Raw genomic sequence first — 25,279 nt, 5'->3', positions numbered from 1 at the left:
ATATTGTGCTACACCTGCTCAACTGACTATGACCTTTGAAACTGCTGCCTTTGGATCAGGCCCTATATAGAAAATACAATCCTGGTTGCTGGGGTTAATCGGACCATAGCAATTGCATAACTGCTGAAATTCCAAACTGGAAGGTTACTGAAGAAAATGCTAAATTTGACAATTTTTTCAAAAAAATCTCAACATTTTTGGATGAATATAAAATGAAAAGTTTACATAAAAAATACCAAATAAAATACAGAAAATTCAATATTACCCTCCGCACCCATCCACGGTTTTTCTTTTTTTGTGGCTAGCCAATGCAAGGTGCTCTAATGTGGTAGGAAAAAATAGGAAACAGATCTGCTCTTTGCTTGGGTAAAGTCCCCAAATTTTGGGGATTTTTATGACTGTCACCAGTTCTGCAGTTGCCCCATAATATCAGTTGTTTGTGCTTTACTGTAGTTGCTGGAACTCTGGGATTCAGTCTATTCTGAAGGAGCTGGAAAGTCACTGGAATATAGAAGCTTCTTCACTCAGGGGATGCCAAAGTTCAATCCCAACCATTGCGTCATCTCCTTCTGGTCTTGGTTAAATCCCTTAATCTCCCCTGCACCTCAGGCACCAAATTTACACTATTACGAATTCTGCGTAAAGACCTGCATATCATTATAAGCTGATATAGATTAAAAAAATGACCAGTTTACAATGCCAATTTTTTTAAAGTTTGTATTATAGAAAAAGTCTACAAAAAAAGGGAAAATATTTGAAAAAAAAAAAAACTTGCCATGCAACGTAACTGAAATATGGCATATAATTTTAGAGGTTGCCCACAATTTTAACAGAAAAATATTTTAACTCCTATCCTGAAATTATCATTGAAATTGTTGTTTTTTTGGTTCTCAAATTAAAAATCTACTAACTTTACTATAGGTTCATATAATTCCTTGCATCTTACAATACAATATAATATTTTCTATTTACTTAGAAGCATATGCACCTCTCAGCCACTCCTCCCAATTTATTGGTCTTAAAATAGCTTTATCCAATTCATCTTCTTGTGGAATTAGCTGGGATTGGCAGAGCTCTGTGCTCTCAATTAATGCTTTCTCGACACTGTGGGATAAGGGTTGAGAACTATCGGAAGGATGTACAGGAAAATTCTCCTTTCCAATGCAGAGCTGTTAGGATGGTAACTGTATTTATTATTGCAGCATTTACTGCAGCTAGATATTGGAAAAGAGTGGATTGTTGCTAAAAGACATTCTTTGAAGATGTGGGAATGCAGCAAAAACTCTCTTCTGAGGATGTCCACCTGTGACCTGGGTGCCATCTGGAAAAGCATACAAAAATTTTGGAGACAGAATGGCCTGTTGACTCTTTCTATTCTCTCTGTTATTACTGGATGCCTTATTGGATTTCTACTAAGAATTCTGGAACTCAGTGATTTGGTAAGCTAAATGACTTTATGTTCATCCCTTCCCTTAAAGATGTAGCAGGCTCTTCATAATCTGCTCTGGTTATAAATGGAATGGATTCCATCATCATGCACATAGTTATAGTGATATATAGGCAGTTATTTACTAGAATCCAAATTTATCTTATTATTTAAATAAATCCATGACCAAACTCTAAGACCCGATTTTACCTTATTTATTATTAAAAAAAGCTCCATTAATTGGTTTGGGAAAAAACCCGATAAAATCTAGAGAAAACTTTTTCCGGAAAAGCCCAAATTCTTCGAAATTTTCCCGAAAAGCCAGAAATGGTTGGATTTTTGACTAATTTCAGCACAGACCACAGAAACTTACATAGGAAGGATAGGGACCTCTGCCATTGACTAAAACTCAACCTGAGATGGCAGATTTTCGGATTAAGTCTTTTTTGCAGCATCGGGCTTTAATAAATCTCGAAAAATTTGAGGTTTTTTTTTTTAAAAAAAAGCGCCTGACCAGATTTGGAATTTAGTAAATAACCCCCATAGTGATACACCACAATGATAGCCACAAAACACTGGACCAGTGCAAATCAATAAGGGTGGGAAAATCCTTTGCCTAATTATTTAAAATAGCACCTCTCCCAATAAAAAACAATGCATCCAATTTATAAAATGATCTTTTATTTGTATCAATTTTCATAAATATATATATAGCGTAATGAACTTAACACTAGCTAGAAATGATAGTCACAGTACCAATTCTTCTAGTCATGTGACTCAAAGACCGCAGTGATGATATTACTTTTGGATGATGAATTAGAAGGAAAAAAATAATATATACAGGAATAAGATCCATTATCTGGAAACCAGTTATTTACAAAGCTCTGAATTATGGGAAGGTTGTCTCCCATCGACTCATTTTTATTTCAATAATTCAAATTTTTAAAAATGATTCCCTTTTTCTCTGTAATAATAAAACTGTACCTTGCCCATGATCCAAACAGATATAATTAATCCTTATTGATATAATTAATCCTTAATGGAAGCAAACCCAGTCTATTGGGTTTATTTAATGTTTACATGATTTTCTAGTAGACCTACTTATGGAAAGATTCACTATCCGGGAAAACCCCAGGTCCCGAGCATTCTGTATAACAGGTCCATACCTGTACTTAAAAAGAAACAAAGGTGTCCATTCATACAAAGCCAAGAACAAGCTGAACGAAACCCTAGAACAAGCTAAGTGAGACCCCTAAGTCAGATACCAACTGTATTGCTGTCACACTTAAAGTGAAAACCACCAGTGCACCCTGGCCTCTTGAAAAATTTAGGCCCAGTGCTCAGTAAGAGCAGGGCCTGGCCCGCTTGCATGGAGTCCTGAGTGCCGGTATTTTTCCTTTTTGTCATACTTGCAGCCCACTGTCAGGGCCACCATTAGGAATCTTGGGAACCCCCATAAACCACCATCAGAAATCTTGCCCCCCCACGCTGCTACTTCAACAAAAGATGAAGTAGCAGCTTTTTTTTCAACCACAGCTGCTACAATACAAACTCGCCAATCATTGTACTGAAATGCAGGGGTGTAACTATAGAGGAAACATACCCCTCAACTGCTGGGGTGGCCAGGAACTATAGAGGGTTAAGTTTAGAAATGTACATAAGTTTGTGCTACCTGGTTAGGCCTCCACTTGGGTCAAAATTTAACAGGTCAGGGACAGCACCCCCGGCTTGCCTGATGGCGGGTGGCAAATGGACTTACAGAGGTGCACAGCCTCATAATTATGCTTAGCCAATAACATATTTCTTGCTGTAATGCTTATTACAGCTAGTTAGGTAGGTATGGCATGTCAGAACCAAATAATTGTTATGCGATATTTGAAAGTCTTAATTACAAATGCATATTTATACTTTAGACAGGTTATAGTAGATGTTTTTCCAAAACCATAAATCAGTTACTGTATCCACTCTTGCCTAACCTCTGGTCATATTCTATAAAACATAACAGGATCTGCCATAGAAAGTCAGTATTTAGTGGGCTGGTGGGGCTGGTGGGGCTGTTTGGGCCTCTGAGTGGGCTGATTGGGCCTCTGTGTACCTGTAATGCCAGGGCCTATTTTAATTCTCAATCCGGACCTGTTCCTAACTCACACAGGGTTTTGGGCCAAAAATGCTCAGCTATTTCCATAAATTTACCTGAACAGGTTTTTGTAACTAAGCTAAAATGTTAAAACTAAAAAGCTCAAAGATGCCAAAGTGATTCTTCATTATTAAAAATCATTCAAAGAAAATTATGGAAATTGCTCGAAAACCCTGTGTTAGGAAACTCATGCGGGGTTTCCTTAAAGATTGTTTGAGCCAAAAAGCTTAAATCAGGCTGCCCATCATTATTCGCACTTGACTGTTATTATTTTTGATACTAACCCTCCTTTATTCTCAGATTCAAGAAGCTCGAGCTCAAGAGCCATCATTAGATAAAATATTGTACAGTTATGGCACCTGTTATCCAGAATGCTTGGGACCTGTGGCTTTCCCGATAACGGATCTTTCTGTAATTTGGATATTCATACCATAAGTCTACTAGAAATAATGTAAACATTAAATAAACCCAATAGGCTGGTTCTGCTTCCAATAAGCATTAATTATATCTTAGGTTGGATCAATTACAAGATACTGTTTTATTATTAGAGAGAAAAAGGAAATCCTTTCCAAAAAATTTATTATTTTGATAAAATGGAGTCTATGGGGATTAGTCGGAGCATTCTGGATAATGGGTTTTCGGATAACAGATCCCATATCTGTCCTGACTTTTCTAGTAAACTTAAGGTATTAAGATCCAAATTACAGAAACATCCATTATCCGAAAAACCCCAGGTCCCGAGCATTCTGCATAACAGATCCCATGCCTGTATATATAGTGAATAAAGTACCCCCTCTCGTAAATTATAAGGATATTATAAGTTACTCAGGAGTTTCATATACAGGTCATGGAACTCTGAGGTAACTTCTAATATCCTCATATTTTACAACTGGGGGTACTTTATTTATTATAATACACAAGTTTCAGTGAGTCATGTGACAGAAATGACATCAGAACTCACCGTTTATAACTGATGACATCAGAACTCACTGTTTATAAGAATATAATTTACAAGATATTCATGGCTTTTGTGTATTATATGTATATACACTAAACAGTTTATTTACAATATTTATTAACAATATCATGGCAAAAATGCAGTTAGAAGGACATTCATTGTATTTCATTCAAATTTGCAATTATTGCAGCTTATAAATCCACATTTATTAGAATTGTAGCCTATTTTCAGATGACCTGGTAAACTTACTGTTCATGTAAATTAGGTTTCCAATGTAAACAGATCCAATTTGTTAAGCCTTCCTATATATCTTAAGCCATCCATTCTGGTTATCATCCGGTTAACCTTCTCTAACCTTTTCACAACTTTTTATAGCTATGTAGAATATTATACTCTGTAAAGCTTACAAAGGCAAATTGTATAGTGCTAAAATGTGCTCAAAATCGTACCTACTTAAATGCTGTTCTAAAGATACATGTGCCCTGATCAACCTGCTTTCATAAATTGGCATGCAGTTGTGCACACGGTGCAAAATACAAGCCATAAAATGCCAGGGAGTTCTGGAATTAGCACCTTTACTTTACACTTTAGGAAGTGTTACACCCAGTGTTCCCTTAGCACCTTCACATCATGAAACTACCTTGCATCTTGAGAATCACACTAATGTTACGTGACACCTGCATTGGCCATGCAATGTGGGTGGGTGATCACAATGATCCTGGAACTATGTAAAAATCATTTACCTTCTTACCTTCTATGTAGGGTAAGATTAGCAAACTGACTGCTGACTGCACTGTGATACATGATCATTGAATGTGTCACTGTGAGCCTACAAGCATTATGGCCATATAGTTACACAATCAATATAAAATCCCAATTATGTGAAATATTAGAGAAGGCTCACTGGTATCTATGTTGAGTTTGAGTGCCACAGCCAACCCCCAAACCATTAGCTGACGGGAGCAGGACTCCAAGTACAGAAAGGTAAAAAAAAGTTTTTATTCAGATGTCCACAAGTAGTATTAGGGTTGTGACACACTGGCAGATTGGGGGAGAAGCGAAACTGTGTGCTTTAGCGCAGGCATTTTTTCATTATAGCGGACGGGAAGACCCGCAAAGGCAGTTCGGGGAGATTGTCTCCCAGACAAAGAGGCGATTAGTCCCCCGAATCTGCCCGTGTGTCTCAACCCTAACATGTTTTGTGCCTGCAAAGCAAATTTTTTTGGCGCAGTGGATTTTACACTGGCGAATTTTCACAGCAGTTTCGAAAATGTATTTGTCGATGGCGAAATGTGGAATTTGTGCCTGCCGAAAGTTGTGTCACTCTCATTTGCATAACGCATGTGTGACGTCACGCACATGCGCATAATGAGTAATTCAGGTCATCTTTTCATTATGCGCATGTGAGTGACCGTACATGGCTGCTCGCACTTGGAGCTCCCTGCCGGTGCGAGTAGCCTAGCGCTGGTCGGGGGGAATTTATTTTTTTTTAAAAACTACTGATATCCAAAACCAGAATGCAGGTGCCCTTTAAGGAGGCACCAATACAATTCTATTTACTGTATTACTAGCTATATGTTAGTTTTACTACATAGCCTTGCATTTATCAACAACAAACCTCATTTGCCAGTTTGCTGCCCAGTTCTCCAATCCATTTAATTGGTCTTGCGCCATAATCAGATTATGTATGAATGGACTGCGCATGTGGATGGTTAGAATGTACTAATCCTATTGGAAAGCTGCCTCCTGCATGACCCCGCCCCCTCCCCCCGGGATCCCATTCATTTTCTATTATCTTAGCATCTCCTATAGGTAGGTTTTTGAGAAGCTTTCACAAATTATAAAAATGGTGACAAGGTAACCGCTTGGTATAGTCAATATTAAAATTTACTAAATCTAAAAAATTTTGTCTATATAATGTATTACCTTGTGCCAGGTTTGGATCTGGTCATGACTGCATATAATCCTCTATATATATATATATATATATATATATATATATATATATATATATATATATATATATATATATATATATATATATATATATATATATATATTAATATAGCAAAAATAGCATCATCGTCAACCTTGGTGTTTTAAAGAAGATGTTATTACGAGAGTACTGAATATTATTCCTGAGTAGTGACATCATTATCCTGGATACAGCTAGTTGACTGATACCTTTAAGTCCGGAAGTGACAGTCTTAAAGTCGCATTGCCCATGCCGCATAAAATGTCAAGCAGTGTGAGGATCCTGAACGAGGATAAAGAGGATAAAGGTTTTCACATGTCAATATATACATCCATTATTGCTTGCTGAAATACAGAATAATCAGGAACCCCATGCAGAATTTGCAATAGAAGAAGTGGAGATCGCACTCACAGGTCTTAAGTGTAGTAAATAGCTTTTAATTGTGGACAATCGCTGAGAAAGGCTGTTGTATCAGCCGAAACGTCAGCGATTGTCCACAATTAAAAGCTATTTACTACACTTAAGACCTGTGAGTGCGATCTCCACTTCTTCTATATATATATATATATATATATATATATATATATATATATATATATATATATATATATATATATATATTATACATTCATTAAACTACGGTAATAGTTTTTAAGGGGTGGTATGGTTATAGAATGGCTAATTCTAAGAAACATTTCAATTGGCCTTCGTTTTTTCTTTTTTATAGTTTTTAAATGTTTTGCCTTTTTCTACTGACTCTTTCCAGCTGTAAATGGGGCTCACTAACCCCATCTAAAAAACAAATGCTCTGTAAGGCTACAAATGTATTGTTATTGCTACTTTTTATTACTTGTCTTTCTATTCGGTCCTTCTCCTATTCATATTCCAGTTTCTCATTCAAGTCAGGCTCGGTTACTAGGGAAATTTGGACCCTAGCAACCAGATTGATAAAATGGAAAACTGGAGAGCTGCTGAATAAAAAACCACAAATAATAAAAAATTAAAACCAATTGCAAATTGTCTCAGAATATCACTCTCTACATCATACTTAGGGCTCTTACTGACGTTTTTACCTGCGCTCCCCTGCGTTCCGTTTTTCTGCGTTCAGCCGCAGGGGAGCGCAGGAATAGACGCATTACATTTTTTCCAATGGGGCTGTACTGACACAGGCGCGTGTAGGCGCCGAACGCAGGTTGAGACGCAACATGCTGCATTTTTCCTGTAATGCGTCCATTCCTGCGCTCCTCTGCGGCTGAACGCAGAAAAACGGAACACAGGGGAGCGCAGGTAAAAACGCTCGTCAGTAAGAGCCCTTAAAGTTATTTTAGGTGAACAACTGATGTCAATGAAATGCTCCTCCTATATGAGAGCCTATTCATTACCTTAATTATTGATTGTTAATGTCTAACTTGCATGTGATCCATTAACTGGAATACACTGTGAATCCAATTTGTTAATTAAAAATGGCAAAGTCTTTTCGTACTAAAGGGTTCAGAGCAGCACAAATACATTAACTATTTACTGCCAGCCATATGTTCACCTCCAACTCAAAATCATCTTTCACGTTCTTTTAAATATATATATATATATATATATATATATATATATATATATATATATATATATATATATATATACTTAACATTTTACCTAACTTATGGTAATTTCAGCCCAGATATTTACCAGTACACCAATGGGATCTATTATTCTTGTCAATAACCAATATGCAACATTACCCCTATATCCAAATAAACTAGTCTGGATATTAAATCCAATACTTATATTTGTAATTTATTTTATGATAACCTTTCCATTCCTGCATTCTAACATTCTCATAGGCAATATTTATCCCACTATCTCTTCATTATGTTTTGCACATTCTCATAATTCTGTTTTGAACCCAGTATTTCTATCATGCATAGTCTAAATTTTCACCATTTATCTCAGTGTTTGTTGTCATCGCGTCCTTTCAGTTCAAACATTTTACCAGTGTTATTCTCATCATTGTATTCTGAATATTGATTCCAACAATGCTAGTTGTAATTAACAATTAATTCACCAGTTATGTTCTTATGCTCAGTTTAATTATTAAGCTATGTATTATATGGGCAGCATAACCATTACTGTACACTATGAGGATATTTATTGTCGATACAGAGTTCAAAGAGTTCAGCTGAAAAGTACAGCTTCTGCCTACTTGCAGAACATGGCCTGAAAATGTTTGTTTTGCGTTTTTCAGGTCAATCTCCATGTAGCTGCCCGCAGAAGGAAGCTGTTCTTTTCAGTGTAATGGCTCTTACAGACAAGCGTTTTTACCTGCGCTCCCCTGCGTTCCATTTTTCTGCGTTCAGCCACAGGGGAGTGCAGGAATAGATGCATTACATTTTTTCCAATGGGGCTGTACTCACACAGGCGCGTGTAGGAGCTGAACGCAGGAAAAATGCAGCATGTTGCGTCTCAACCTGCGTTTGGCGCCTACACGCGCCTGTGTGAGTACAGCCTCATTGGAAAAAATGTAATGCGTCTATTCCTCTCTGAGAATTCCCATAGGTCTCTTTATCAGATGGCAAGGCATTACCTAACAACAATCACCATGTAATACAAATCACTACCTACTGAGGTCTGTGGGAAGCAAACCATGGCAGATTTTGGGAAGAACAGGAGGCCTTGCCTTGGAATCTATATAAGACAAGGGGTGCACATAATTCAGAGCCTGGAAGGGGGTAAATCCAAATGAAGATTAGACATAGGCTGACAGGGATGTTTCCCAGTAACGTGACTAGCGGGGGTGTGCCCGGGTGCGGAATGTGCAACCGAGTCCCCCATCTCCCTCCGTATGCAATTTTCATTGCGGCTTCAGCGGTGTGTGAGCTGCCGGGGGGCCCTGAGGGGGTGCTGGGCCTGGTCCAATCGCACCCCCTGCTCCCCCAGTAGTTCCGCCACTGAATTTACTGAGTGTCATCAGTTATAATTACTGAAACTGAAAAGAAACAAGAAGTTATGTTTTGTATTGAAGCAGAGAAATTGTCATGCATCCATTTACTAAAGATTGATATCTATATTTAAGCATGCATTTATGCTCAAAAGTCAGTTACTAAGGCAAAACTGAACCCCTTTATAGCCACAATTACTTATTTTCCTCCAGTGTGTACAAGGGCTTTTCAAAGATTTTAAATGTAACCTAGGTCTTGTGAGTTGCCTGTAGGGATGTAGCGAACGTCGGAAAAAAAGTTCGCGAACATATTCGCGAACTTGCGCAAAAATGCGAGCGGTTCGCGAACGGTTCGCGAACCCCATAGACTTCAATGGGAAGGCGAACTTTAACATCTAGAAAAGACATTTCTGGCCAGAAAAATGATTTTAAAGTTGTTTAAAGGGTGCAACGACCTGGACAGTGGCATGCCAGAGGGGGATCAAGGGCAAAAATGTATCTGAAAAATCTGCCTGTGTGTGCTTGGAAGAGATAGTGTAGGGGGAGAGCTGTTAGTGATTTCAGGGACAGATGATAGTAAGTTTGCTGGCTAGTAATCTGCTTGATACTGCTCTGTATTGGAGGGACAGAAGTCTGCAGGGATTTGAGGGACATTTTAGCTTAGGTAGCTTTGCTGGCTAGTAATCTACTGTTCTCTTTAAACAACTGCCATACGTTGACCTTGTAGGCATTGTTTGCCCAGTTTTTTTGGACGCAGCCACTGAAGCACAGTTGCCAGAAAAAATATGCCATATAAATGCTGAAAATAGTCATTTTTCGCCATACGTTGACCTTGTAGACATTGTTTGCCCAGTTTTTTTGGACGCAGCCACTGAAGCACAGTTGCCAGAAAAAATATGCCATATAAATGCTGAAAATAGTAATTTTTCGCCATACGTTGACCTTGTAGACATTGTTTGCCCAGTTTTTTTGGTTGCAGCCACTGAAGCACAGTTGCCAGAAAAAATATGCCACATAAATGCTGAAAATAGTCATTTTTTGCCATATACGTTGAGTCAACGTATGGCAAAAAATGACTATTTTCAGCATTTATATGGCATATTTTTTCTGGCCTCTGTGCTTCAGTGGCTGTGGCCAAAAAAACTGGGCAAACAATGCCTACAAGGTCAACTTATACACTACTACAGCGGTAGTAAAATAAAAAAAAGTAAAATAAAAAAAAAATGAATATTAAAAAAAAAAAATTAAAGTTGGTGCTGCTGAACTACTAGGAGCAGCAGATTAGCACACCAGTCCCACTCCCCAACACTGCTAGACTAATAGCACTGGGCTCTTATAGTAGTAGTAGTAGTAGTAGTAGTAAAACAACAAAAAAATAAATAAAAGCAGTCCTTACAAGGACTACTGTTATTGCAGCAGTCAGCAGATGAGATCAGCAGCAGGACAGCTGCCCACTGCAGCTACATACAGAGCACTGCAGTAGAAGGTAGATTACTAGCCAGCAAAGCTACCTAAGCTTAAATGTCCCTCAAACCCCTGCAGACTTCTGTCCCTCCAATAACAGAGCAGTATCAAAACGATTACTAGCCAGCAAACTTTCAACTGTCCCTGAAATCACTAACAGGCAGCAGCTCTCTCCCTACACTATCTCTTCAGCACACACAGGCAGAGTGAAAAAACGCTGCAGGGCTTCGGTTTTTATAGGGAAGGGGAGTGGTCCAGGGGAGAGCTTCCTGATTGGCTGCCATGTACCTGCTGGTCTGGGGTGAGAGGGCAAAAAAAAGCGCCAACAATGGCGAACCCAAAATGGCGAACGTCGCGCGACGTTCGCGAACTTCCGGCGAGCGCGAACACCCGATGTTCGCGCGAACAAGTTCGCCGGCGAACAGTTCGCGACATCTCTAGTTGCCTGTAGCCTGTAGGTCCTTCAATGCTTTTAGCTATCTGTGAACCTGCCAGTTTGCCTATATCAGATGTAGTATTGCGGACTGGCTATTTATATCAATGCATAATTTGCATTTTTGTTAAGAGTTCCCCAAAATCAATGACAAAGTATTACTGTAGTTATTAGAATATATATATATTTTTGCGTAACAAATTTTTACTTATTTCTCAGGAAAAACAGTATTTTTCCTTTCCTGGGGAGCTGCTTATGAGAATGCTGAAAATGTTAATTCTGCCACTAATAACTTCTAGGTAAGTGTTGGAATTCTGCCACTAATAACTTCTAGGTAAGTGTTGGATCTGCTCTATTTTGAGGTGCCAGGCTAATGACTTGAGGCAGACTGATCTTTAAATAAGTGGTATTTATTTACAAAGGAACTAAAAGGTATAACATAAAAAGGGAACTAACTAACATGGAGGGAGGTAGAAAGGGATAGGGAAGGATGCAATGGAAGGGAGTGGAAAGTGACTAACTAATAAAGTATTTACAATGCTCTTTATATACACATAAGGAAGACCATTCAAACAAACATACTACCCTGTTCCCAAAACAGCCACACCCAAAAGACAGTCCCAGCCAATCAGGTCGATGTTAGCTTTTCTTGAAGATGGTTCATCTCTTCTTAGATAGACAAGGGACTGAAATCAAGTTAGGAAAGAAATCCCATAACCCAATGCTCCAGGTGTCCCTTTGTTGATCCAGCAGAGTGTCATTTCCTTGGGAACTCTTGCTATCCCTGCACCCACACCAGTATGTCCAGTTATTTGCATCTCTTTGATATGGACATTACTGTAGCTGCAAGGATTGTTTTATGGCAGGATGACTGTTGTCCAGGCTTGCACCTTCACAGTTGCCATTGATGGAAAGGCAAATATCTGTTAACCCATTGCGTGTATGGGCTTATTGTTGAATATCCAAAATTCAGTACTACAGTAAGTTTCTGATTTATTTTGATTGGAATGGATTTAAAAAAGAATGTATTTTGTGTGTATGTGTAGGCATACCTGTTAATACAGAAAAAAGTGATTTATACTGAGAAACAGTGCTAGTTGAGCTAGCATACCAATACTTGCATGTTTTCCCACTGATCTATATTTTTATATGCATTAGTTTGATGTCTGGCCTTGCAACTATGGACTCCAAAGCCTGTGGCAGAATGGGGCTCATTACCATCACATACTATCTCTGGACCACATTCCTAGCAGTTGCAGTAGGCATCATCTTGGTAATCACCATCCACCCAGGATCTGCTGTCCACAAAGAAGACTATGTTGGGGGAAAACCAGTTCTAAGCTCTGCAGATGCCTTGCTGGATTTAATAAGGTGCTTGAGCCATTGCTTTTTTATCTGTTGTGCTGCTGATGTGAAACGGGTAGTTCACCTTTACGTTAATTTTTCAATTGGCCTTCATTATTTATTTTTTATCGTTTATATTTTAATGATTTGCCTTCTTCTTCTAACTCTTTCCATCTTTCAAATGGGGGTCACTGACCCCAACTAAAAACAAATGCTCTGTAAGGCTACAAATGTATTGGTTTTTTTTATTACTCGCCTTTCTATTCAGGGCCTCTGCTATTCATATTCCAGTCTCTTATTGTAATCACTACATGGTTGCTAGGGTAATGTGGCAACCAGATGGCTGAAACTGCAAACTGGAGAGCTACTGAATAAAAAGCTAAATAACTCAAAAAACACAAATAATAAAAAATGAAAACCAATTGCAAATGGTCTCAGAATATCACTCTCTACATCAGTAATCCCCAAACAGTAGCTTGTGAGCAACATGTTGCTCTCCAACCCCTTGGATGTTGCTCTCATTGTCCTCAGAGCAGGTGCTTATTTTTGAATTCCTGGCTTGGAAGCAAGGTTTAATTGCATAAAAACTAAGTATAGTTCCAAGTAGAGCCTGTTGTAGGCTGCCATTCCACATAGGGGCTACCAAATAGCCAATCTCAGCACTAATTTGGCACCCCAAGGGAATGTTTTATGCTTTTGTTGCTCCCCAACTGTTTTTACATTTGAATGTGGCACTTGGGTATAAAAGGTCAGGGACCCCTGCTCTACATCATACTAAAAGTTAATTTAAAGGTGAACAACCCCTTTAAGAGACATTATCGCAGGGGGACAGGGAGGGATAGAGTCTGCTTCTTCTATAGCATGTCTTATACTTAAAAAAAATATGCAAACTATCAGCAGCAGGTAAGTGCGTGCATGTGAGAGGGAGGGGTGAGGGTGTGAGCAGCAGTTAGATAGGTGCGCACGCAGGGCCCATCTGGTTTTTATGCAGGGGGCCCGATAGTGTAGTTACACCACTGATTATTAGGATTGAACAATTTTCTGGATGTGGGCCACTAACAGGGATGTAACTATAGTGGGTACAAAAGCAACGGGGTCCAGGAACCTCAGGAGCTTATATGTGCTTAAAATATTCACCCAATTTTCATGTTAAGGGTATACATTAGATACATAGAAGGCCTGGGATTAAGTGGTGATTTTGCCCATGCAAGTTGGGGATGACAAGGATAGGGGTCCAGATTTGGACTCAAAATATAAATGTTTAATTAATCTTGATTGCATTTGGGGGTTACCGTTCTCCCACCTCCATAATACAGAATATAAGAAAACGTTTAGTGGTATTGGGTTGTATCCAATTATTCAAATCTGTTGCTTTCACATGCTCATTTTCTATAGCTCTCTGTTGCATTTGCATCATTTGTGGGATGCATTCTGTGGTCGCTATTTTTGTTGGAATGGTTTTAAATAACATTTTGATTTTTCATCCATAGGAATATGTTTCCTGCAAATTTGATTGAAGCATCATTCCAACAGGTGAGGCCTTTCATCTGGTTACTGCATACTGTATCTATATACAGCGGCGACCCAGTGCCACCTTTAGTCTACTTACTGTTGGATTAAAAATGTTTTCTTATTTCTGTTATTTTACAGTACAGGACAATCCTTGTTCCAGTGGTGAAAACACAGACTATTCCAAAATCCAGCGGCAAGTCCATAAATTTTCTCTATTTTGCACCGGATGATATAAACCCTTTAATTCATCGACCAGTAATATTGGAAGTGACGCCATCTCCAGACATCCGATACAAAACACTTCCTGGGACAAGTACAGAAATGAACGTCTTAGGAATTGTTATCTTTTCTGCTACAATAGGTAACATCTATATTAATAAAGATTAAAAATGCTGAACAAATATTGTTTTTTGTATATATATATATATGCTACTTTAAATGCTCTGTCAATCAAAGTAGTTGGGGCATTTATTTCTTTGGGTCCTCCCCACATAAGACCGCCCCATAGGCCAAATAGAGTAGAATAGAGTTTGACAGGGTTTACAATTTGCCAGTTAGGGCTGGTGGGACTAGTGGGCCAGACATCTTATGAACACTCAATTCTTTGTCCTGCACCTCCTCAAGTAGGACATTAATGTGTCCTTCTTTTTGGGGCCTGTCTATAAAGAATAATTTAAATTATAATAATATAAATGACCTTACTTATACTGAAACAGCTGGAACTGAAGGCTTCAACTCTTCATAAAACATGTTTGATGTAGGTTAAAACATCAGACTTTAGTAATTCATTTGTTAAGTCTATTATTGAAAATTATCTCAGAATATCACAGTCCTTGTGTCATTATGTATTCATGTTACAAAATGTGATTTCCAAGAAGGCTGTGGAATTGCTTTTATATTTTGGAAACCAGCACTTTAACAGAGTGAGCAGAATATCTTCATCTAAAAATGTGTTGATTATACTGTATAATAAATATATATTATTTTATTATATAATGCTGTGTTATATCTAATGTTACATTATGTTATTGTATGCAATATTCACTTCTACTTTGCTTTTTTTTTTAAATGAAAAAATGATCTAAAGGTTGAGAAACAGAGCTATTTCTTGTTTGCTACAGTCACACAATGTGCTCAAATATTACCATTCATTTCCCTTTCAGGTCTTCTTTTAGGCAAAATGGGTGACAGAGGGACTCCCTTAGTCAATGTATGCCTGAGTCTTAACGAAGCAGTGATGAAAATTGTTGCAGTGGCAGTTTGGTAAGATTACATTTTAATCTTATGGAACTTGTTTAAATCAAATATAGCTCAGAATACACAGAATACACCGAATCAAAAATAATTTGCATCTTCACATCTCCTACCTTAACTGAAAAGTATGTAGAGGAAGTTCCAGTTATTTCAAATAAGCAGTTTCCCCATGAACCATATGCCAGAAAGACAAATGTTATAGAAAAGGGTTCCTTACTTTTCCATCTCTAATCTAACTTCTGAATCAGCCGATCACTGGGCTGCAGAAAAACACAAGCCGAGAATGAGCTCCTCCACTGCTTGATGTGCCCATTCCCAGATACATTACCTTGGCCTGGGTGCAGGCAGACACAGCAGAGTTTGACTCTGACATGCAAACTCTCGCGTTTCGGCACCGAAATCCGCCACATATGCCTGCACCTGGGCCGAGGAAAATATCCAGGTACAGGCACATGAAGCAGTGGAAGAACGGATACTCATCCTGAGTTTCTCTGCAGGCCTTCATTATTTATTTATACAAAACCAGGTTATGCAGTAGTTTACAATAATATATAAACAAACAGGGTCATGAATTAACAAATATTCTAGGTCCCCCCTCAAGCATCAGGGGAAAAAAACATTCTGAACCACAGAACACATATTATGTGCACATTTCTAAAACCGGTGTGCTCAGGTCAAAATAAATTTAAAATTTTGTGTTTTCCCACAAAATTCTTTGAGAGCACCAAAATTGTAGCCTCAAAATTTATGTGCACATGCCCAGCTTAGAGGGAACATAGTTTACAATGCATTTCAAAGTGTGCACAATGCAAAAAAAAAGCACAATGTGCGATACATTTTAAGAATGGCTGCAGGCCTCTGTGGCATGTCCCTTAAATAGGCACTACACCATTCCCCTTGTCTAAAACGTTAGTGGCAGAGCCATATCAGTTGATGCTTGTCAGACAGTCAGACATTGTCTTGGTTTATATCTAATAGAGGACAGGGAACTCTGTCATAGTATTATTTTCTGTAACATTACCTTTTTCTCTAGGTATTTTCCATTTGGGATTGTTTTCCTCATCGCTGGAAAGATTTTAGATATGGAAGAGCCATCAGTGATCGCAAAGAAACTTGGGATGTACACAATAACTGTCATGGCAGGATTATTTATACATGGTGTACTGCTATTGCCACTCTTGTTCCTGATAATAACAAGAAAGAATCCATTTGCATTCATTCAGGGGATACTACATGCACTTCTGATTGCCCTGGCTACTTCATCAAGGTAAAATATTTGAGGAAAAATATTGATAATTTTCAATCACATTTAAAAGATTTGCAAACACAAATACATTGAAATAATGTTAGCTTTAAAAACAAGCATATTTAAGTGATAAAGTACAAAATGTATTAGGTATATAATACACGTATAGTCAAAGAACACTCTCAAAGATATAAGTACACAGCTGCTAAATTTACTAACAAAATAAAATTGACAGATATCCTATGAGGGGCTGTACATTGCATGGCCACCTTACCATTGTTCTGTTTGTTCAGGGCACTGCACCCAGCTAGTGAGTTAACCTTTATATTTTCTACTTTTACCTGAATTTTGGAACATGATCCTAGAGGCACACTAAGGTTAACGGCAGACAGGTTCTTTTCTCCCCAGAGTATAAAAGAAAATCCTAAAGTATGCATTTTAAGGGCCTAAATTTGCTGTGTGACACACACACATTCAGGGGATACAATCATCTGTCTGTCATTAGCCTAAAGACTTATCAACTGTCCAGTCAATTAGCAGTTAGAGCAGTGGTGCTCAAACTGTAGAGCTGTACCTCCTAGTTGGGCTCAATACAGTCAATGAGGGATGGGGCAGCACAAAAGGTAGTAAAGGTGAAATTTGCAGGTAAAAACTAGGGATGTGCCAAAAAACAAACTAGACCCAAATATTAATATGCATTTATAGATTTAAGGAAATGCACAAACAAGTTTTCCACTTCAGTTATCCAGTCCTTTGTCATATAGTTCAGTTTTGACTTTGCTAAGCTCTTCATCAAATCCAAGTCTTGGTCTAACTTGGTTTTATAATATAGATTTTTTTTTTTTTGCATTGTTTAGGCTTACATATAAAATTGTTGCAAAGATTTTCTAAACAATGTTCTTTCTCTCGGTCATCTCAGTTCAGCAACCCTGCCAATTACAATGAGATGCCTTATAGAAAACAACAAGATAGACAGACGGGTGGCAAGATTTGTGCTGCCAGTTGGAGCTACCATTAACATGGATGGTACCGCGTTGTATGAAGCCGTAGCTGCCATATTTATCGCACAAGTTAATGAATACGACCTTGATTTAGGTCAAATTATTACAATAAGGTAAGCGATGTAGTTTTAACAAATTGCCTTCACTCCTGTCCAGGGACAAACAGTACTTAAGTACTTAGATATATCGATTTTCTAATTCAGATTACCTAGAAAAGTCAATTTTTAAGAAAATATTTAAAAAAATATTACATGAAGCAGTATTGTACTTATGGGCTGTTTTCCGAGCTATATATTCATAGAGATCTGCAAAGTTCAGGAGTATAGTTCCGCTTTAATAAATAACACAGCATTCATATTTATTATATTTAGTTTCTCCTTAAAAATGAGGAAGATCAACTTACCTTTTTTAAATTCTAAAATCTATACTTTCTGAAATGTTCATTAAAGGAAAACTATATCCCCAAACAATGTAGGTCTCTATAAAAAGATATTGCATGAAACAGTTCATATGTAAAATCCTGCTTCATGTAAATAAACCATTTTCATAATAATATACTTTTTTAGTAGCATGTGCCATTGGGTAATCCTAAATAGAAAATTGCCAATTTAAAAAATAAGGGCCACCCCCTGGGATCGTATGATTTACGGTGCACACAAACAAACCATACATTTTAGGTCACATGAGCCAATTAACAGACAGAGTTCTGCACTTCTTCCAGTTAGATAGAGTTGTAGTATTTCTGGTCAGGTGATCTCTGAGACAACACAGGGAGAGTCACTAAATGGTGGTTCGAAGCAAAAATATATAGACCAGTTTGGTAAGATTCTTTAATATGCCACTTAATTTGATATAAACTATCCTTTGCTTAAGTATTTATTTTTGGGGTATAGTTTTCCTTTAAAGGAGTAAGATTCTAATAAGAGGTAACTTACTCCACACAACACGGTATGCAAAGTGCAAAAAACAGCCCAGTTTTAGGTACTTTGCATACTGTATGGTGTCTTATCTATATTTCTGCACAGGGCAGATGCCTGTGGCATGAGGGTCAGGCGTGGGGAGGCACATACGCGTTCCCGCGCCTGCCTCCTAACTTGCACATCACATGGACGCACAAGTTAGAGCGCTTCAGAACACACACCCCACATTGGTGCTAACTGTGCTTCCTGCAATCCAGGTGAGGAGCTGATTACAGCTTACCCCTAGTAATATGCCCCTATTGTATTTTTGTCCTAGAGAAGAATTTTGTTTTCATTGCATCCTTCAATAATTCTTCACTTATCTTTGTAGCATAACTGCAACAGCAGCAAGCATAGGTGCTGCAGGTATACCACAATCGGGGCTTGTTACAATGGTAATTGTACTTACATCAGTTGGACTCCCTACCGATGATATCACACTCATTGTTGCAGTTGATTGGGCACTGTAAGTTTTAAAAATCATACAACTAGTAGTATTATAAGTGGTTAATTAGTTCCTTTATGTAATGTACTTTTTGTTTGTCTGTTTAGAGATAGGTTTAGGACAATGACCAATGTCCTTGGAGATGCCCTGGCTGCTGGAGTTGTGGCACATGTGTGTAAGAAAGATTTTGCTTCATATCAAGAAAAGGTAATTATACTCAAGATTTATGCAATGAATGTCAAAATACAAAATACAGTTGCAAAAACCTAAAATTTCTTATATCTCAAAACTCTATAAAACTATGCTGTTATAGCGATAGTCACACGTGAATTTTAGCAGCTGTGTAGCACATTAATGTGACCCTCTTGACAGCTCTGAGATCTCAATGTGCACAGGACATATGGTTATATAATACAGGTATAGGATCCGTTATCCAGAAACCTCTGAATTATGGAAAGGCCTTCCCCCATAGACTCCATTTTATCCAAACAATCCATATTTTTAAAAATGATTTCCTTTTTCTCTGTAATAATAAAACAGTATTTGTATTTGATCCAAACTAAGATATAATTAATCCATACTTGAAGCAAAACCAGCCTATTGGGTTTATTTAAAGGAAAAAGAATACCGTTTTACAGTTGGGGTTCCAAAAGTTAGACAACCCCAAGTGACTACTTTTACTTACCTGACGCCTCGGGCCGGTGCTCCTATCAGCAGAAAAATGCATTGGGCCAGGGTTCCTCTTCCTGCTTCTTCGGTTTTCAAATTAACGGTGTAGACGCATGCGCAGTAGAGCGAAATAGCCAGCTTGTTAGTTCAGCTTTTCACATGCGCAGCAATGTGTAGACCCGAAGAAGCCAGAAGATGATCGCTCCATGGTGGTCGCTAGAAGAACACCGGGCCGGTGTGGTTTTCTGCTGATAGGAGCACTGGCCCAGGGGGTTAGGTAAGTAAAAGTAGTCAGTTGGGGGGGTGCCTAACCTTTGGAACCCCAAAGGCTAAAATGGCAGGAAAAAATTGGATGCAGAAATACTTATTTCAGTAGTTTTCAGGCGTGTGCTACAGAAATTACCCAGGGGCATGGAGATTGCATGATTTATGCCTCTCCTAGAATGAAAGCATTGGGGAAGGTCAAAATGCATCTACACTGATTGCATTTAAAGTGATTTGCAATCAATGCAACCCTTCTAGGTTGATTTTCTAGGGGTGTCCGTGCGTATTTACATTATGTAGTAACTCTACTGTAATTGCCTTAAAGGGGACCCATCACCAAAAAAAATATTTAAAATCCTATTTTATCACATTAGTCAAGCAAAATAAACTTTAATTACACTGTATAAATTATTTGAATCTTGTTTCCTTCAGTCTGGGAATTCATAATTATAGCAAACAGGCAGGAGCCATTTTGTGGACACTGTTATTAAGACAAGCCTTGCATCATCTCAGATTCTTGTTTGTGCACCAGAATGGGGTACCCGATGACCATTCCCATGCATGGCTACACAATTAAATGGTAAAGAGAACGGGGGAATGTGTGGAGAGCAGTGACATCTAGGAAGTGCTGAATGGAAAGTGAAAGTAATTGTCTGCCCCGCCTCTATGCCACTGGCATAGAGGAGGGGCAGACAATATTTGATTGACATCTAAGATTTTTATATTAGCTTACAACAGCTATGAATTGTTTAATAAAAAATAGAAATTGGATTTCATGTTTAATTTGAAAAGGACTTTTATTATACAGATTTTTGTGTCTGGGTGACAGGTCCACTTTAAATGGCATGACACTGAAGTGTATAAAAACATATGTACTTTTTCTCCACAGCAAGATCAAGTAGGCAAAGAGGAGGGGAGTAATATCAATGAAGAATCAGTACATGCTGACAGCCACATCATGGAAATGGTAGAAGAAGCAATGTATGACAAGAGAAGAATACAATTTAATGTTTGCCTAGTCTAAATGGAGACAATCTTCACACTGCCTATTATCGAATGATTTTTTTTCCGTAAAAAAAAAAAAAGACATCATATTTATTATATCCAGAGGATATAAATGACAGTTTGTAAACCTTGCTTTATTGGAACAACTGTGATTTAAAAGCAATGACAGTAAAAAAAAAAAAAAAAGGAAATAGAGAGTTTAAAAACTGAGAACTGTTATGTTATGCAGAAATAAAACTGGCTATGGAGAGAGTGTCGATGTTCAGATGTTATTTGACTAGCATAAATGCAGCCTCCTTCTCTCATTCTAATAGGAGGGCATACTGTATTATAGGACCATGTATTTAAAGGTGCAGACTACAATTGTCAAAGCCCATTAATTACTGTGCCTATTTCATGTTCTATAACTTGGCCACAGTTGGGAGCAGTGTAAGTTCCATCGGGAAGAAATATGGCTCCATGTTCTCTGACTTTGGCACCACCACGATTCACATCAAGCAAGATACATGACAAAGACTATAAGTGGTGCTGAAAGCATCAGTACTGTTCTATTCATATCATATTTGTATATGTATAATGTAATATAAATAATAAACACTACATATATAGCAATTATTGGACATCCCATACCTTCCACCAAACATAAAATATCAAAATACATGTGTCTTTTCAGAAACAATTGGAATGTGAATATTGGGCCATTTTAAACAGTCCCTGCAGTCTGTAATAGCGAGCTTTGAGTTGGCACCAGCCTGTGATCACTCAGAAAGGTACCGGTAATTGTTTCATTTTTGAGAGACATACTGTAAACAGGCAGGAATTTGGACCTTTGATAGCTTGTTTTTTTTTTTGTCAGCTAGGTCATTTCCATTTTGCACTGTACAGAATCCATAAGAATCAGAGGCCAGCTTCCACCCTATTCCTTTTCAAATGCAATTTAAAACTGTATATTCTGTAACTCACTTTACAGCTATATGGAGATATATATATATATATATATATATTATAATATAATACCACACTCAACAGGCTCAGAGTAACTGATTTTAATAGATAAGAAAAAAAACAAATTTCTTTTGCATGTCTATTAATATCAATCATTACTCATTAACTGAGCCTGTTGAGTGCGGTATTTGTTTGTTATTTTGTGCACATTTTACCTGCACCCCGGGCATGCTGTTTTTGATTAATAATGGTTGAACTGCAGCTCACTGACAAGGGTTCCTTTGCTGGTTGTCCTGTGAAGTATCCTGTGTTGATACCCCAATTAAATTGTTCAAAAGAAGGACAAATCCATGGCAGTAGTCTATGACTGCACATAATCCTTTTATTGGGTAAATGGGTATCCAAAACCACATATTTTAGTTTTGGATACCAACTTCCCCAATAAAAGGATTATTTGTAGTCATCAACTACTGGCGTGGATTTGTCATGCTGTGTTTTGTGAGTGCATACATATACACATATATATATATATATATATATATATATATATATATATATATATATACACACACACATACATACACACACACACACACACACACACACAATTTGTACAAAAATGTACAAAAGCAAACTACACTCACAGGATTTCAGTGAAAAAAAACAAAAGTTGTGTTTTATTACAATGTTTCGTCTCCTATACTCGAGCCTAAATACTCACTCAGTATAGGAGCTGAAAAGTTCTGTGAGTGCAGTTTGCTTTTGTACATTTTATTTTATTATATATATATATATATATATATATATATATATATATATATATATATATATATATATATATACACATATACATACATACATATATACATACATACATATATATATATATATATACACATATATATACACATATATATACATACACACACACATACATATATAATTATCCGTGTTGAAAGATTAAGCCTTTGTAAAAAAAAAAAAAAAAAAAGTATTTTTTTAATGGAAAAGCCAATAAAACATTGTAAATAAATTGCTGTGAACATGTTGTGAGACTGTTTTGAAGGGTATTTAATATGGGTGGACTTTTCTCACTCCCACTGAATCCTAAAAATAATTGCTGTATCAACCTCATTGCAAATGGGTAAAAAACATTTAGAACATTACAGGTAATAAATTATCTATATTACCCCCACATTGTGTAATGTTATGGTATGTAAGGGATCATAATACCTCATATGACTTCACTTAGGTTTTCCAACAATATCAATGTATATATAAATTAAGAGAACAGGGAGGGATGTGCACATGTTTGCTTTTTGGATATTCTTTTTAATACAGGATGGTAAGGTGCATTCAGATCAGTACCGGAAACTTGGGATTTACCGAATCCAGGATTTTTTTTCTGCAGGATTTTGATTTGGTCAAATTCAAGTGCATGGCCAATCCAAATAATATCATGACTTTTCGTCATACAAAGAGGTCAAAAAATTTTTAGCCACGTGCGCAGAACAAGGTTCTCTCCCCCCTCTTCCTTTTTAACATATGCAAATTAGGGTTTGGTTCGGTATTCTGAAACCTATTACACACAATACAATGTTACATTCTGAAAGTAGCGAGGTATCCTGGTGGGACAATTTTTGCAGTTTGCAACACATTTTCTACCAGGGCAATGCTAATGTGACATTGCATTGTGTAGAGACATCAAGGAAGCTTATGAGAAAGCAGTCTCTAGGAATATGTCTGTTAACTTATAAAACAAAAACTCAGTCTAGCAATTTTAACAACTTCTGGACAGTCCAAATAAGATTTTGTACCACATATAATAAAGCGGCCCACACTGCACAACAAAGCATCAGTAAATATTGGGGTGTTTGTATTCTGGTAAGGAAACAATCTAGCTTCCTGTTTTTTTTTTTTAAAAAGTCCCTAACCAGCCAAAATTCACCAGTGACAGCTTCCCAGCCATTAATTAGCTAGGACAACGGCAATTCCCTAAAGTGCGAAGTTGTGTCCAGCGTGCTGAACGCTGGCAAATCTTTGCTAGCGTTACTTCTGCAATCAAAGCGAAGATGCGCTAGCGTTGCCTAATCTGCATACAGTGGGAAATGATAGAAGTTAAATGGCCGTATATGTTGCAGCAAATATTTTACATTACACAAGTCCAGGGAACCTTATTAAATAAAATAAAGTTGTTATAATGCCCTACATGAGCCCAGTTTATAGTTTATGTTCCATATGTTAGAAAATGGAGGGGGGAACCCGGTTACCCAAAAAAAAAAAAAATTACGGACCTTTGCAGGCGATCATTCAGAAAAAAAGGCGCAAGCATTTTTTGGGACTTAGAAAATTTTTGCAGTAAAAATTGAGGAAGTCCTATGAACTCCATTGCACTTAGCCTGGTCTGAGCTGGCAAAGGCAAGTCTGGCGAATGAGGTAACGTTCAGTAAAATCCGCATCTTAGTGAATTTGCGGAGTTACGTCCATTTGCCAGAGCGAAAATTCGCCTGCCGTTAGTGCGAAGCAACTCTAGAGTCTATCTCCTTCGCTAGCGAAGTGACGCCTGCTCACGTTAGGAAATCTGCGAAGTTCTCGAGTGACAACAATAGCAGGCCTGGATTTGTGGCAAGGCCACAAAAGCACAGACCTAGAGCAGCAGAAGAAAGGGGTATAATTCTGAACAGCCGCAAGGGGGGCAAACTGAGGTCTAGGCATGCCAATCTCTGCACTTCCTGATCCCTCCATCCTCCATAAGATCAACGGATCGCGCCTGGTGGGGGGACTGTGAAGGATACCGACCTGTCCCCCTGTGTGCGTGTGATCCTGACGGGGGCGTGGGTACTGATGCAGGCGGGGGGTGGATGCCTCCCAGACATGAAATCTGGCTCTGAATAATATAAGTGAAACATGCTTAAGGTATAAAAGAAATGATAAATGTGGGAGAAACAGATGTAAATGGTGCATGTACTGTAAAAGCTTCAATGGTACCTATACCCGATATATACCTCCCACTATACACTTAAGAGAGAATACAATTGTATTTGTATAGTGAACTTCCTGTATCAGCAGAGTGGTTCAGCAGTCTTACAACAGCAATGATCCAGGAACTTTCAAAATAGTCAGGAAAGTTCAGGATCTAAGGCAGGGGCCCCAACCTTTCACCCATGATAAAGAAATGTTCCTGGGTGGTTCCAAATAAGAGCTGTAATTGGCTATTGGTAGCCCCTATGTGGACTGGCAGCCTACAGGAGACTCTGTTTGGCAGTACATCTTGTTTTTATGCAACCAAAACTTGCCTTCCCACCAGGAA

The 25,279-nt window shown here is 37.9% G+C and overlaps 1 protein-coding gene across 2 annotated transcripts; it reads left to right on the top strand.

The window, feature by feature from the left end:
• Positions 1 to 1,097: 1,097 nt before the first annotated feature.
• Positions 1,098 to 21,231, top strand: LOC108713086 (excitatory amino acid transporter 5). 2 transcript variants are annotated; one of them, XM_041562222.1, is made up of 11 exons: positions 1,098 to 1,439; positions 11,545 to 11,624; positions 12,484 to 12,696; positions 14,160 to 14,202; positions 14,320 to 14,542; positions 15,345 to 15,444; positions 16,469 to 16,702; positions 17,601 to 17,795; positions 18,973 to 19,107; positions 19,194 to 19,293; positions 20,909 to 21,231. In XM_041562222.1, the coding sequence occupies exons 1-11, from the start codon at positions 1,263 to 1,265 to the stop codon at positions 21,041 to 21,043; spliced, it is 1,635 nt and encodes a 544-aa protein (XP_041418156.1). In that variant the 5' UTR covers positions 1,098 to 1,262; the 3' UTR covers positions 21,044 to 21,231. The 2 variants fall into 2 exon arrangements, with proteins under 2 accessions (XP_041418156.1, XP_018111289.2); XM_018255800.2 differs by lacking the exons at positions 1,098 to 1,439; positions 11,545 to 11,624 and adding an exon at positions 12,246 to 12,305.
• Positions 21,232 to 25,279: the final 4,048 nt, after the last annotated feature.

Source organism: Xenopus laevis, chromosome 1L (assembly GCF_017654675.1).
Source record: "Xenopus laevis strain J_2021 chromosome 1L, Xenopus_laevis_v10.1, whole genome shotgun sequence".
In the NCBI taxonomy this organism is placed as follows: Eukaryota; Metazoa; Chordata; class Amphibia; order Anura; family Pipidae; genus Xenopus; species Xenopus laevis.
The sequence above is the reverse complement of the archived record's forward strand: the minus strand, read 5'-3'. Positions and strand labels throughout refer to the sequence as shown.